Raw genomic sequence first — 15,810 nt, 5'->3', positions numbered from 1 at the left:
TCTATTGTTTCTAAAGGTGAGTGTCATTTCAGCCCCTGTTCTGAGGCACGCTTGAACAAGAGAAGCCCCGATGACCTGGACACAGGGAGGTTGGCAGTGCCACTGTACCCCCATTGCTTTCCTCACCCACCAAGAGAGAACACAGCTGGGGCAGGGCGTAGGGTGCTAGACTAGAAGACCTATCTTCAAGTCCCTCCTTTGCTACAGACATGGCCCTTAGCCTCTCGGTATCTCAATTCCCCATTTGTACAACGGGACTGCCCTACCTGACAGGGCAGTGTGAGGATAAATACATTAAATAGTGGGAGGTGCTCAGATACCGTAGCGAAGCTAGAACCCAGGCAAAGGTAGTCTTCCTCCTCGCTTTGAAATAGCCAGTTGCTAAAGGTCAAAAGTTTTCAGCAGGTAGATCTGAAAAAGCCCTTTTAGACCATCTAGTCTGATTACCTGCCTGAATGAAATTGATTTTGCCTATAGCAAACATAACAGCTAGTAATAGATTGATCTCAACTTTTATAGCTTTAAAAAGAAAAGGATTGTTACTTAAACACAGAGGAGTTACTGCCAATTGCACCATGACAGTGCAGAACCACCCATGGAAGTGTTACTGTAGGGCTTCTCCTGTGTTCTTGGTATCAAATTTAAGTATAGGGCAACAGGTCAAATTTTGGAGCTCCCCAACTTGAACATTATCACTTTAAGTTGCAAGCATGCTGGTATCATTGCTGTTGGTAAAACATTAATAGTCCAGACCTATTAACCATAAAAGTAGAATGTTTGTGATAATCCCTCTTAGTAGATGAAGGGCCTAATTCTGACCTCACCTTGATTTGACTCAAGATTTTAGCTGGTAAAAGAGTTTAGGGAGTCCATGAACTGCATGCAGTTAATCAACTCCAGTAATTCACAGCCAACAGTACTAGACTTTTCAAGGCATATTTGTTTAAAAAACATTGCATGCAAATGTGTGCTGCTTGATAGATCATATCTTTCAAAAATCCAACAGGGGAAGTGGATGCGATAGGATAAAGCAGGAAATGTTTACTGCCGGGAAGAGAACAAAATGGTTTGAAGGTCTAGATGTTATTTTATGGCACTTATATTTATTAATCTGATTCCCCACCCACCTCCATAGCTGATGCAACTGCCTCAGGTAGGAATTAGCAACATGCTGCTGCTCTATTTATCATCTAAAGAAATCCTATTCCGTATCAGACTAGAAATAAGTTGCAAATTTTTAACACTCTGGGTATTTCCCCATTGGAACAACTCACTTTGGAACTATTAGGTTGCCGCTCAGAAACAGGGCATTGAGCCTTTTTGATGATAGAAATTCTGGTTTTATACCGTTAGCATGGTTAGTGGGTTCCACTACTAAACTAATAACAGGGAATGAACAAGGGGCAGTCTTCAAGATCGTTATACAGTAGAATCTCAGAGAGTTACAAACTGACCAGTCAACCACACACCTCGTTTAGAACTGGAAGTACGCAATCAGGCAGCAGCAGAGACAAAAAAAGAAACAAATTCAGTACAGTACTGTGTTAAATCCGGGGCCGGCTCCAGGGTTTCTGTCGCCCCAAGCAGCCCAAAAAAAAAAAAAAAAAAAAAAGCCTCGGGAGGCCAACGGACAGAGCCCAACCGCTTCAGTCTTTGGCGGCAATTTGGCCACTGGTCCTTCGCTCTGAGAGGGAGTGAGGGACCTGCCGCCGAATTGCCACCGAAGAGGCGGCACCTCCTGCTCTCTCCGTTGGCCTCCCCAAGCACCTGCTTGCTGGGCTGGTGCCTGGAGCCGGCCCTGGTTAAATCATAATGTAAACTACTAAAAACAAACAAACAGGAAAGCAGCATTTTTCTTACCTCCATTCTCAATATGTTCATAACTCTGAGGTTCTAGTGTATTTGCTCCTGTCTAGAAGGCTACCCTACGTAGCAGCCTCCCTTTTACAGCTTTTATTCCTTGTACAAAGCCTATGCCAGTCAAAAAGCACAGTCCTTGATTTAATTTAGATTTACCATACCAATTAGTTTGTGGGTCAATCTGCAGTGGGTAGCAGGTAGGGGAAGCCAAGATGATGACATCTTATGTTCTGTATAAATATTTCATAGTAAGAATTGAAAATTATGGAACAGAGTTATTTATTTTTAAAGGGGGGGGGGGGGAGACACAAAGGGACACTCCAACCTTCCACATCACAAAACATGAGAGTCTCTATTTTCATACAAACAGTCAGACAAAATCTTTGACTTTTATTTTATTTTCAAACACACACTGTGTAGGAAAAGCTAAGGTGTGTAAAAGAGAAAGAAGGATATTTCTCTACAACTGTTCCACAGACACTCCCCCACCCCCATAAAACCCTTTTCCACAGCAGAATATAATTGTAAATTCTCTACAACAGTGTCTCAGTACAGCAGAGATTATTATGATAAATACGTTTCAGTGTATTTGGATTTATTGTAAGAGGGATCCACCGGATAGCTAGCGCTATGGCTTCCCAGTGCTAAGTTTCTTTAGCACAGGGACACCATTTTATATGCAATGCGTTTCTTGCTTTAAAAAAAAAAAAAAAGTTTAGGTAACAACATCAGAATAGCCCAGCTATTCCATCAGAGCGATTGTTTTCAACAGGCCAGCTGTGATATCCAAGTTTGTGCAGGAGCTAGAATTTTACTTATTTAAAAATCAAGTTATTGGAAAACTGAGCCAGATTCTTGCAATAAGTCCTGTGCTTTTTTCCCCCTTTGCCAACAGTTGATCTTTTCCAAATGTATGATGGCTAAGTGAGTTCATTCAGCAAAGCATTTGAACAGATTCCCTCCTTCTTACCCATTCTGCCATTTTTTTTTTGCTTATGCCTTAAAAAAAACAAACAAACAAAAAAAAATCCACAGATCCTCCATTTCTTGCACACCCCAAACTTCCACGGGAATTTGGGGCACTCAAGTGATGGAGGTCCAGGACCCAGTTCTCCAAAACAGCCAGGAAGTAAAAGAGAAATGGCCTTTGCCAGAACTCTTTCAGCAAAGAGAGGATTTGGCAGAGCAGAGAAAGCCGTCAGGCTTCTGCAGCATTGAATGAGATGGTTGTTTTTCAGGATTATTTTATCCACAGGGATTCTGGTCTTTGCCTAAGACTGTTCCAGATCTCGCTTTTGCATTTGATTTGCCCCAATTGCAATTGCTTCTGCTCATTGGGAAACTCTTGAGGATAAATATATGCCCAAGTACAGGTTCCTTGCTGCCTCCTAGTCATGTGTGAAGAAATGTCCTTGTCATTCTCCATCATCCTGCACAATGTGCAGTTATTTAAAGCATGTAAAGTCACTGCCATTCTGTTCGGCAATATTTGCATTCATGTAAATGAGCGCACAACATGCAGGACAACAGAGAATCAGGCCTCTCCTGCCTGCTGTGGCTTCAGGCCTTTAGTGCTAAAGTTTGTTCCCAGTGGCAAGACTCCCATGGACTTCAATGGGGCAGGATCAGGGCCTTAAAATGAGCGTATCACACTTGGCCCTTGACTCCAGTAAGAGCAGGGTGCTTGTTAACGTCAATGGAAGTTTGGTTCAATTAAGGACTGCAGAATATTGGTCCTTATTTTGTTTCTCAACGCAAACAGACATGCAGAGCATGGTAAGAAAGGGTTTTGCACTGATACCACGGACCAGAGAGGTTGGTAGGGAAGGGATGATTTTCATTTAATAGTGACCTGTCAGGTCAAATTGGGATCCAAAACTCAGGTTTTGTTTAAAAACAAGCTTTTATAAACCAATATCCACTTATAGATAGAAAATAAAATTTTAAAAATTGAAACAATTTAAAAACAAAAACCACCACACAAACATTACATCCCCCTGCAGTATTTGGGTTGCAAAACACTGCAATGTTGGGCTAGTGGTGGTGAACATAAAACTGAAACTGACTAGAAAACAAAAAGGGGAAAATGACCTATTTTCACTGTCAAAGCTGAGAGAAACACACAAAGTAATAAAAACTACATAAATAGTGAAATGTGAACTTGACTTAATTTTTTTTCCAGTTACAATCATCTAACAATACAGAAATTTATTCTGTGAGGTTTTAAAATAGGATTTAACCTGACAGTGATTTTTTTAAAAAGTCACAGGGCCAGATTTGATTTCTGTCAGCAGGGTATACCTGGAGCAACTCTTCTGGAGTCAGATGCCAGATTTGCACCTGTGTGATCGAGATCAGGTTCCAAATGGCAGTTAAAATCTTCTTCTGAAAGCTTGCAAAAATAGATGCGCATCTTGCAACAAACAAAATGGTGTGTTTCCTACTCTGTTGTGTGAAATGTCACCAATTCAAGGCCAGGTTCTGCCCTCATTTAAACTAGTGTAAATCCAGTGTTGCCATCAGTGTTATTCTGGATTTACATGGAGTTAGATGGAGGCACTCTGCATTTCCACTAATCTAAAAGAGGAGTGCTTGTTCCTCTGACTGGAACCTGGCATGCTGACCAATAATGCCCCTTCACTTTGTAGGAACACTAGCAGGCAAACAAGATGCTTTTGCAACAGGCCTTCAGAGCCTGAGCCAAACAGTAGTTTTATGTAAATTTCTAGCTGTCAATGTACAAACAGGACTAAAAAAAATAAAATGCAGAGACTGTCAGGATCTTAACTGTACATCAAACAGACTCCAGTTCAGGGCAAACCATTTAACACCCCTTCCTGCCCCCCAACACACACCACACACACACACACCCCTCACCTCAGTATGTGCTCATAGAAAGGATGGCAGCATCCCCATTTTGACAAACTGTTCCATGTCAACAAATGCATTTGGCAGTTCTAAAGACACACTCCCTCAGGATAGCACAAAAAGTTTTAGTATCAGGTTTTGGAAAACCTGAATCAGCATCTGCAGTTCATATATAAAATACCAAGGAAAGCAACACGCTACAGGAGGAAAAAAAAAAAAAAAAAAAATCAGTGGAAGAGTACGGACTAGCTTTCTGCAGAAGAACTGATTTTATCTCCATAGGTCAGCTTTCACAGCTTCATCCAGAATATCTTCTGCTTTCAATGCAAATCAGGCCTAAAACTTTTCATAAACTGGCAAAAAAGAGCCTAGCACGTGAAGCAAAAACAGAGACTGCAATACACCGTTTCCTTTTCACCTTTGACCACAGTGTGCATGTATATAGCTAAGCAATGATACACAAAGATGTGAGGTTGCAATTTACTAATCCACAAGCATGTTGGGACATACAATATAAAGCATTAAGTCAACTGTGAGCGCCTACAGTTCCCGACGCAGATTATTTTTCCTAATTTTGGGGTGAATTTAATGCCAGTAAAAGGCACCAGATTGAGACCTTTGGAGACCAACATCTTCCCTCCCGCTGGGGCAGTAGCAAGGCAAGCTTCCCACAACACATAGCCCAACTAGTGTCTTTCACTCTGCTCCAGAGGGGAATCCAGTTGCCATAGTGCATCCAAACCTGGGCCTTGCCGTAGCGACTACCCGCGATCGCAATAGCAGCGTGTGTCACTGGGGCGGAGACTCACCAAACAGCTGTCAGGCGGCTAACGATAGCTTTCCGTGGCTACTGATATGGGCTGAATTTGCAGGAGCAGCCTAGAATTTAAGAAGCTCCGTATCCCACGACCAGGTCCCCCAAGCCGTCCGGCCCTTTACAAAACAAGGCTGTTTAAAGGTGGGGCTAGCAAGCTCTGCAGTCCTGGGATACGCCTCAAATCTAAGCCACTTGGTAAACCACACTGATGTTTATACTCTGTACCATCCATAGCAGCTCTTGTCCACTGTAGCGATAACTGACTGCCACTCTCTTTGATGGGAATCCTGAAGCAGAGCTGTAGCGACCGTTGGCTGCACATCCAATCAGGCCCCAATGATTCATTTGCTGTTCCAAGATTTAGTCCTTCCCCTTATGGCAGACGTCCCACTTTGTAGAGCTACGGACCAAAATTCTCTGCCGGCTTACACCCTGGGCAGCTCCTGCTCTCCCGTGTATGGTCATAAATCAAGAGTTACTGCACTGAGCTCAGTGGGAGTTCCTCCAGTAAAGAGATGAATTGGGCCCATTGCCTGTAAGCCGGGGGTAATGGGGAGCAATGCCCCCCCCCATAGATAAAAGCTGCTTGCTTTCCTGGGGAATGTACCAGGGGACTAGTTTCAAAGGTGGATGTAGGGAAGAGATCCAGAGACAAACACTTTGAAGAGACTTTGCATTCCCAGAGCATCTTTCACTTAGAGCGAGTCGCCCTCAAAGCACCCTTATTCCCCCTGGCTGTGGATGTGTTGGAATCATTGCAGCAAGTGGTGTCTGTCTTATCCCTCAGGCCCCTACTTCTCATTATTGAAAACTTTATGGTCACATATTAAAGGCCTGCTCCATAGCTCCTTGAAGCCAATGCTGTTCTTTCCATCAACAGGCTTTGGACTGGGCCTTAAAGAGAACAATTATGACTGTATCCACAGTGACTTTGGATGGGACCAGTTCCTGCTAGCATAGCTACACTTTAGAGGAAATGTATTGCAGGTACAGTTTCATGAAGACCGATGCTCTCTCCTGGAGGACACCTCAATCAGAAACAGGTAGTAACCGTAATTCTTCAGACGTGTTTGCGAGGGGATACTGAATCATCGCTAGGCGATTCACCTTTAGGAATTTGTCTCCGGGGCCATGGTCTATTTACGCATTATTGGGACAGTATAGATGAGATATAGCTGAGGACTCTTCTAAACTAGTTTTCTGTCTTAAAACCAAAACAAAAAAACCACGCATGTGTGCGTTTGTACCACACTGACATCTCTAACAGAAATATGGAGGAAGATCCCCTTTCAACCATGACAGTAGTTTATATGTACCACCTCTTACAGGACTGATCTATTCACAGAAAACTGTTCCACACACTGCACGAGACAGGTCTTAAAGCTGCAGGCCAAAGTTGTTCAAAAGTAACTTGAGACTTTAGGAGGGATGTTTTTCAGAGGTGCGCCTCGCTTTCTGAAAGTCAAGCCACATTAAGGTGTCTCCAAACTGAGGCCCTGAAGATCACTATTCAGTTCTGAAGATCTTGGCCATTAACATGTCTTTTTAAGTACACTGTGGATTGCTGTGCTGTGCATTTCATCGTGCACCTGAAGAAGTATCAAGACGACTGGGTAAATCCATTTCTTCTAATAGTCCTGTTATATAGCACAAACAGCTCTTTGCAGAATGCTAATCCTCACAACATCCCTGTGAGGTAGGCACGTTGTTATGAGCTGGGGAAACTGAGGCAGGGAGGCCAGCCCTTTGAAAATAGTCTACTAATTTTGGGTGCTCAACTTGCGACATCAAGAGCCTGATTTTCAGCTGGACCACGCCCCCAGACTCCAGAAGCTTGGCACCTATGAAAATCAGCCCCCGAGGTGCCTTCAAGTTGGGCACCCAAAATGAGTGGGGACCTTTTAAAATGTAGGCCTAAGGCGTTGACTCAGGAAAGCACTTAAGAGCAAGCTGCAAGAGGAATCTGCGTTCAAGGCAGGACTAGCAATCAGGAGTTCCGCTCTCTGACAACTAGACCCTCCATCACTCCTGAATATTCCCATCTTAAAGCTCAGCTAATTAAGTTGCCCAGCGCCACTGACATGAATATCTTCTGGTGCTATTAAAGACCAGTTAAACCGAACACATTGATGTTAAGGGAGTGTTTTGCTCTGACAGCAATCCTGATCATCAGCCCCTGAATTGGATCAAATTCCAAAGAGGAAATTGTATAGCTTGAAGACCAATGTTTTAGCAGTGACCTTTCCTCTCCCATCGAAGGTGGGACCAAACGATGCTCTGACAGTTTCATGGGCTAATCTTTCCATTCTTCACGGCAGCGCTGAAAGACTGTCGAATAGACTGGTGCTTGGCTGTTATTTTTGTGCTTATAGTCAGGAATAGAGTTAGAGGGCTCTGAAAAAACCCAACAACAACAGCAAAAACACAAGCTGCTGGGATTCACGGGGCGGGGGGGGGGGGGGGAGATTAGGAGAGGAACTTTCAGTATTAAAAAAAAGAAAAAACCCACATTGCACTTTCAGTGAAAACTTATTAGATGCTGAGAAAACATGTAAAAAAAATTTGAAGTTTGGGATCAGTTTGCATAAGTTATCGAGTGAATAAAGCGCTAGATATTTGTATTTCCACCTGTCTGGCAAACAGGCAATTCAAGTGTGGGCTGTTGACGTAGCCTGGAACCTGCAAAGTGAAACAGATTAAAGCAAGAGTTAAAACTTGCCCTTTGTGGCAGAGAAGACTGAATTGCTAGAAGTGGGTGAATTTCATCTCTGTGCAGAAGGACAGTACAAGTGCTTACGCACCACTTAAACCAGGGATCTCAAACTCCCCGCCCATGGGCCATCTGCAGCCCGAGAAGCTCCCCAATGTGGCCAGCGGGGCTAGGTCTCTCCCTTGGCCCCACCTGCTGCACCAAGGCAATTTACAATGGCTCGGGGCCCAACCCACCACCAGCAGTGCAGGGGGGCTGAGCAGCGTCTGCCTGCTCGCTCCACATGTCCACCAGCCCCTCCCTGCTGCCCCTGCCCGGAGCGCCCCTGCGACCAATGGGAAGCTGCAGGGGTGTTGCCTGGGGGCAGCAGCGCCCAGAGCCCCCCCGGCCTGCCCTGCCTTGGAGTCCCAGGTAAGCGCCGCCCTCCCCTCCCCCCTTCCCGAGCCTGCAGCCCCGCCCCACACCCCCCCCCCCGCCCCCCAACCCCCTCCTGCACCCCCACTCCCTGCCCCAGCCCAAAGCCTGTACCCAGCACCCAACTCCAGCCCAGAGTTGGGTGCTGCACCTCTGATCCCCTCCCCCACCCAAACTCCCTCCCAGAGCCTTAGGCAGGTGGGGAGTGGAGTTTTGGGGGGTCAGTTTTGGGGATGGGTTCTGGACAGCATGAGTGACACTATTGGCCCGCTGGTAGGATTTGAGGACTGGCACTGGCTCTAAGGTATTGAGTTTGAGACCCCTGATTTAAACCAATCTTGCCCGGAGCCCGAGCTGCCCCTGGAGTGGGTGAAGACACAAAGGACTAGCCAGGGGGCATGGACAGGCTTATCAGTTATAGTGTCAGCTTTCATTTTTAAAGACGTACATCTCTAGTGCTTATGTTTGAGAAGCAAACCTAAATGTGACCAGAGCATCTGTCTGCCTGAGTTTGCAGAGAGCTGGGAATGATCTCTCAGATGTATGAGCTGCCTTATTTGTCTGTGCTGGTGCTAGTTCAGATGCCAAGGAAGATACCCCAGATGGCAATATCATTAACTAGTTCACTGTTCAAAGCATGTAAGAAAGGAGAGGGAGCATGGGACATGCCAGAGACTAGACTTGGGGAAACAAATGTCTATATTAAGTTATATCTGCCTTTAACGCCACCTGAGGGTGGGGTGCAGATAGGGAAGGGTGTTTGATTCGATTTCTGAAGGGGTGGGATTTCAGCTTCCAAAAGTTTGGGAATCGCTGACCGGAGCTGTACCTGGGTCTTGTGCTGATTTTCAGCAGAGGGATGAATTTCACCCCCTATGAGAAAGGAACTTAGGAGGTGGCAAATGGTTCGGTCTTTGATTTTCCCCACAGCTTTACGTTATGATGTAAGCAGTTTGTAGGGGTGCGCTCTCTGTTCATCTGGAGATCAGACTGCTGGAGTAATCATATGAAATGATTCGGAAGGGGCGGGGGGAGGATTATATTTGAAGGCCAAGCTTTTCAGAAGTACCCAGCCCAACCTGAGACACGACGAAGGTGCCTATTTTATTTTTAGAAGGTGAGGGCCCCGCAGATTCTGAATAGCCACACCCCCTTCAGGGTACGTCTACTCTGCACATTCAGCTCTGACTCCGGTTTGAGCCTAACCTGCTCTCCCCGCAATCCAGTCCCAAATTAGTCTGACTTGGCTCAACCAGCTCTCAGGACCCAGGTACTCGGACTCTGCCAGGGAGGGTGGGTTAGAGCCAGAGTCCAGCTGTGACTCAGGTCAGCTCAAGCTGCGGACCTGAGTTAGGTGGACTGCGTAGAGCAGTGTGGACACATTGACACGGCTGTGAGACCTGGGCCCAGTAATTGTAAGCCCAGGTTTACAGTGCAATGTGGACGCTCAGTTACGGGCTGGAAGCACTGCGTCCACAAGCCCAGGTCCTGCAGACTCGGGCTAACTGTGCGGTGTAGACATACCCTTAGGGTGCCTCTAGTTGGAGAGCCAAAAATTAAGGGCACCCAAGATCACTGGGCGCTTTGGAAAGTCTCAACCTACAGTTTCCAAGGCTGGGATTTCAGTGAGATTCAGGCCTCAAACGCCATCAGTAATGTGAAACCTACCGGACCTCAGTGTGTAATGCCTACCAGCAGTAAACTGAAAAAGTGATCATTCCAATGGCTGACTGATTTTACATCTGGACTTAATCAGATTAATTGATTGAGATAGTATGTTCTGTGCAGTCATCATGCAGAAGGGGAAGTTTCCTCTTCCAAAATTCACAAAGATAGCAAGGTACTTACACTCTGTTGCTACACTCCATTGCTAGAGCTACAAAACTCTGGAGCTACTCCATTGTCTCTCCCGTCCGCCTTTGGATCTCATCTCTTGAACAGCGCCTGTCTGCAGAGAGAGAGAGCACACATGCTTAAAAAAAAATACTGCGCCTCTAGGATATTTTTGTGCAAAGGGGTAGAATATTTGTGTTAGTGACGGCCTAGCTAAGAGCTGCTAGCAAGCTTTACTGCACATTGATTAGAAAAAGCGGCACAGAAATCAACCAGCATCTATTGAGAATGTGCTTTCGGTCACCTGACAAAGCTGCCGTGGAGTGGTTTGAGCAGAGTTCTGCAAGTTAGAACGCCTGAATTCCTTCCTCCAGGCTCCAGCAGGGCACATGGGCTAGTTGAGAGGAGGGAGCTTATAGTTACAACTCCTGGGTTTCATACCCAACTCCGTGAGGGAAGCGCGGTCCAGTGGTTAGAGCAAAGGGCATTGGGAGTCTGGACTCCGATGTTCTAGCCTCAGCTCTGCCACCGATTTCCTGTGTGATCTTGGCTAAGTGATTTTCCCCTGGCACAAAGATGGGGGATAGGTAGTGCTGCCTTACCTGACAAGGTGGCAGATGGGCAGCATTAGAGAGCTTGCTTCCAAGCCCTTCATGGTGGACAGGAGCATACAGGGAAAAATCTGCATCCCTTCTCCCACTGGGAGTTCCCCTCGTCTGGGCGAGAACGCAAAGGAGCCCTAATCATGGAGATTGGAGGTGGTGGGGTGTCTGGCAGAGCCCAGTAAGGCCATAGCTGGCTTTCTGCAGAGGGGTTCTATGGGATCTCAGATATTCCCTCTCTGGTTTCTATCCTGCCCTACATGCTAGATGGCTTCTCTGTTCAGCTGAATTTGTCATTTCCCACCCCGCCACTGCATCAAGAGAACCCTGGATCCGACAGCTACTCTAACACATGGCTCACCACAAGCGCTGAGGCTGTCTGTTCCGTCAGAGGGAGGATCTTTGCTTCTGAGCTGCGGTGGGAGAAGAGACACTGGCTGTTCTGTGCTCAGCGCCTAGTCCAGTTACTATCTGGCTTTTCCCACCTGCCAGACATGCCTCTTTTTTAGCACACCACCTGGGTGTTGCTGGGACCGGAGAGCGTTTCTGCAGAGAGCGTCCACTTCAATCAGGTTTAAGGGTGGGAGGCAAGATGGTAAATCAGGGGGATGCGATTTTAAAGCCAAATATCCCAACCCACCTGCACCCTTCTCTCGGGAGTCTGATGGGAGAGAGAGGGTGCACTAGTGAAGCAGTTTCTCCTTCCACCTAGCTTAATGTGGCTAGATATTTCATCTTGGATTCATCTTTTCTCCCCCACCACCCTTGTTTTGCGTCTCCTGCCACTTCTCTCCCCCTCAAAACTCAGGCAGCTGCTCGTTAAGTTTCCCTTGATCACGCAACTCAGCTGGCTGAGATGCTGCTTGTTCTTTAAGATCCACCGGCATAAAACATAAGTGCTGAAGAAGGAGATGCCGTCCAACTTATTGCAGAGCCTGTGATACTTCTTGAATATCATCAAGATCTACCTGCCTGGCTTTGTTTCTTCAGCAGCAAGGGAGCCATATAAGCACCATTAACCCTGGGTCATGGTCATAGACCCCAAAGAGATTGTTAGCAGGCTAACCAACTTTGTTCAGGATTGACATTTCTGCACATTTCAGGAAAACCAGTGGCCACAGCAGACAGCACCAGGCGTTAGGACTCCTGGGTTCCATTCCCAGGTTTGGGAGGGAGCAACGTCTAGTGGTCAGAACAGTTGGGCCTGGGAATGGAACTCAGGAGTCCTGACTCCCAACTCTACAAGGGTGTGAATGTGGTAAATCACTTCCTCTCTGTGGTCCATCTATAAGGGGAGGCAGGAGGGGGCGGGTCACCGCAGACCCTCCACGCAGCTAAGAGGGGTTTGGAGGCTGTTGTTCATTCCTGTTTGTAAAGCGCACTGAGATCCTCAGCTAGGGCAGCACCACGTGAAGATAAATGAATTAGTGGCAGTGCAAAGCCATTGACTGAAGTTTGTTCCATGACCGAAAAAAAGCCCAAACCCTGGTTCCTCTAGAAGAAAACACCAGCATGAAGGTCACTTGCAAAAAGACCCTGGGATCTTTAGTGCCGGCTGCACGGCGTTCTGAGAGAGTTCACTGCCATCATTCACCACCCTTTTTCAGCGCACAGTGTGTCTGCATGCCTGGCAAGGACAGGCTGGATCCCAAGGAGAGTTACTCATGGACTTGGGCTTTCTCTCTCTCTGCTTCCAGGCCCCACCCTAAGAGTTAAGCAGGTTTAATGAACTGGGCAGGAGCAACCTGGCAAAATCCAACTCGTCCTCAGGCTGACCTGACACTCGCAAATGGAAAAAGGAGTTATGTAACCGCTGCCCCCACCCTGCTAGCTGCCGAGCGTCGTCCCTTCTCACGGGAGGGGAGGGCACTCGGAGCCATTGGGGAGGCGCTGAGCACCTGGCAGGATCAGATCCCCAGCTAAGAGAATGTAAGGCAGCCAGGCAGCTCGCTATAAGCCTGGGCAGAGCATGTACCAATCTGCTGAGCTAACTTTGACCACATTTGTGTTTGCAGCACGTCTCCGCCTTGCTGCAAAACAAGATTATACCGGCTCCAGCCGAATCATGGGTTAGCTGCCTCCGCCCGGTCCCAGCATGGCCTTTCTTGCAGGCGGACCTATTCTAATCACTTTCCCCAAGTGAAACCCTTTGATCACAAAACAAACATGCCCGGTTAATCCCTAATCTTAGGGCTCATTAGTTACACTCAGTCCTTCCAAGCCCAGTTCCCACAACTCCAAAACCCCCCCTGCATACCTGAGAATAAATCAGGCCTTGTTACCTTCTGGCCAGTGCAGCTTCCTTTGCCCAGCCCATACCCAACCTTTGGCATCTGCCTTCCCAGTGGCTGCTTCTGCAAGATGGTAAGTGATTTGGACTTGTACCACGGCAGCCTGGGGTCAGAAGCCACACATTCACTACCCGGAGAAGAGCAGATGGACCAGGCTAACCAAGCTAGGCTATCATCTAGAGCAGAGGTTCTCAAACTGGTCCGCAGATCATCAGTGGCCCGCGAGCTCCATCCGGGTGGTCCGTGGATAGTTCCCTGTAAGGTGCGCACCTGAGCGGCTGCACATAAGAGAATGAAGGGCCACCCACCTAATTAAAAAGAACAGGAGGACTTGTGGCACCTTAGAGACTAACAAATTTATTAGAGCATAAGCTTTCGTGGACTACAACCCACTTCCACCTAATTAGTGGAGCCACGCATGCATGGCTCCACTAATTAGGTGCCTGGACCCTGGAGAAGACGCACATGTAAGGTGAGGTGGTGGCCTTGGCGGGGAGGAGGGGGGGGGAGAAATAGGAGCAGCGGCGGCTCCAGGCACCAACGCTCCAAATGCGTGCCTGGGGTGGCAAGCCGCGGGGGGCGCCCTGCCGGTCCCTGCGAGGGCAGCAGTCAGGCAGCCTTCAGCGGCTTGCCTGCAGGAGGTCTGCCGGTTCCGTGGATTCGGCGGCGGGTACGCCGAATCGGGACCAGCGGACCTCCCGCAGGCATGCCACTGAATCCGCGGGACCGGGGACCTCCTGCAAGCATGCCGCCAAAGGCAGCCTGCCTGCTGTGCTTGGGGCGGCAAAAAAGCTAGAGCCGCCTCTGGATAGGGGGTAGGCGGGAGCGGGCAGTGAGGTGAGAAGTGGGGTGGGGGAAATTTGGGACATAAAGTGCTGCAGCGGCCAGAGAAAGAGGCGACTTTCCCCAGCTCCAGGGCTGCGGCTGCTGGGGAGAGACCCCCCTCCTTCCCAGCCCCAGCTCGGGGGCTGCCGCGGCAGGGGAGAGAGGGCACATCCATCGCATTAGAAAGGTAAGACTACTGATATTAAAATAGGAGTTGTGTGCTTTTATTTGTAGAACAAAAAAACATTAATTATTATTGGGTTTTTTTATATAGCGCTTTTATCCAAAGTGCTTTATAATAGTTAGCTAACGGTACAAACAACATTGGGAAAGATCGTTAAATGGTCCGCCGAGACCCTCAGCAATTTTCAAGTGGTCAGCGAAAAAAAAAAAAAAGTTTGAGAACCACTGATCTAGAGCATACCAACTGGGGTGGGGGCTGTATGAAATCAGAGGATACTGTCTTTAACATGGTCTTTCAGTGACCTGATCCGAAAGGGGAAAGCCCCCCACTGTCAGGAATGGAGACAGTGGAATAAGGGAGAGCTCCTGAAGAGGCTGCAAAAAGCGGATAGCTGTTTGGCCATAAAAATCCATGAAGTGGCAAGGGAGAAATGGAATTAATTCAGGGCAGTTCCCTGGCCTGCACCATTCAGAAGGTCAGACTAGATGATCACTGTGATCTCTTCTGGCTTTAGAATCCAAGAACCGGTGAATGGTGCTGACGTCAGTCACTGGTGGAAAGAGCCACCTGGGAACCTCTGTAGTTGGATTCCTTATCCTTGCTCAGGTAGGACTGGCTTGTTTGTTTTACACCTGGTCCCATAAATCAATAGAGGCTGGGTGATGGGCTGGAGTTGGTGCTGGGCAGCACCTTGTTAAAGTTCTCAGCGGATTGAAGGACAATTTTCCTTGCTCTGAATGATCAAGGTCCCATTGAACCATCTCTGCTAGGTGTGATTTCCTTGAGGCCCAAGCTTCTTCTGAAGAGTAAATGTTATGCCCTTGGACTACACCAGCTTGCAGCCAAAGGGCAGAGCTTTATATAAAGGAGGAGGATCCGCTAGATTTCCTACAGGGTCTTTTCTTCACCGAGCCCAGCTTTTACCCCATTCCCATCTCAAACCGCGCTGCACTCTGCTCTCTGTGCACTCAGTACACTGATCAAGGGGAAAACCTACGGGGGTTCCAGAGAAAAACACTTCATACTGGTTTGTTGGCCCAGCCCTGCGGCTCACTTCCTTGGCTGTGGTTCCCAGGAAGTGTTTTTGTTTAAGTGAGAAAACAAAATGAGAAGAGTCAGTGGGAGTGGTGCAAAGAGAACCCAGGAGTCCAGAATCCCAGTCCACACCCTGAATGGACTCAAGAATGTGGACAACTAGACCCAGAGCCGCAAAAGGAGTAGTCAGCCATGCAGAGAGAGTTGCTTAGGCCTGCTCTGTGCTCCAAGTGCATTTAGAGGAGAAGAAAAAAAACCCTACAGCCGACCCATCAGATTACCTTTGTTGTGAAACTCCCTGGCCCTCGAGCCTGCCAAATTAAACACCCTGCTGCTAAGATTTGCAAGTCACAGTCGAGAACGATTTCACC

At 47.6% G+C, this 15,810-nt stretch overlaps 1 protein-coding gene across 3 annotated transcripts in view; it reads right to left on the bottom strand.

Annotated features, from left to right (window-relative positions):
- Positions 1–2,239: 2,239 nt before the first annotated feature.
- CDC42SE1 (CDC42 small effector 1) overlaps positions 2,240–15,810 on the bottom strand; it is a 56,110-nt gene continuing 42,539 nt past the window's right edge. For all 3 annotated transcript variants that reach the window (XM_034756410.1, XM_034756411.1, XM_034756412.1), the window contains exons 4-5: positions 10,518–10,617; positions 2,240–8,224 (exon numbers count right to left, since the gene is read on the bottom strand). In XM_034756410.1, coding sequence (XP_034612301.1) covers positions 10,546–10,617 — 72 coding nt within the window. In that variant the 3' untranslated portion in view covers positions 2,240–8,224; positions 10,518–10,545. The remainder of the gene's footprint in view (positions 8,225–10,517; positions 10,618–15,810) is intronic.

This window comes from Trachemys scripta, chromosome 24, assembly GCF_013100865.1.
Source record: "Trachemys scripta elegans isolate TJP31775 chromosome 24, CAS_Tse_1.0, whole genome shotgun sequence".
NCBI classification, from domain to species: Eukaryota; Metazoa; Chordata; order Testudines; family Emydidae; genus Trachemys; species Trachemys scripta.
This window is presented reverse-complemented; position numbering and strand designations above follow the sequence as displayed.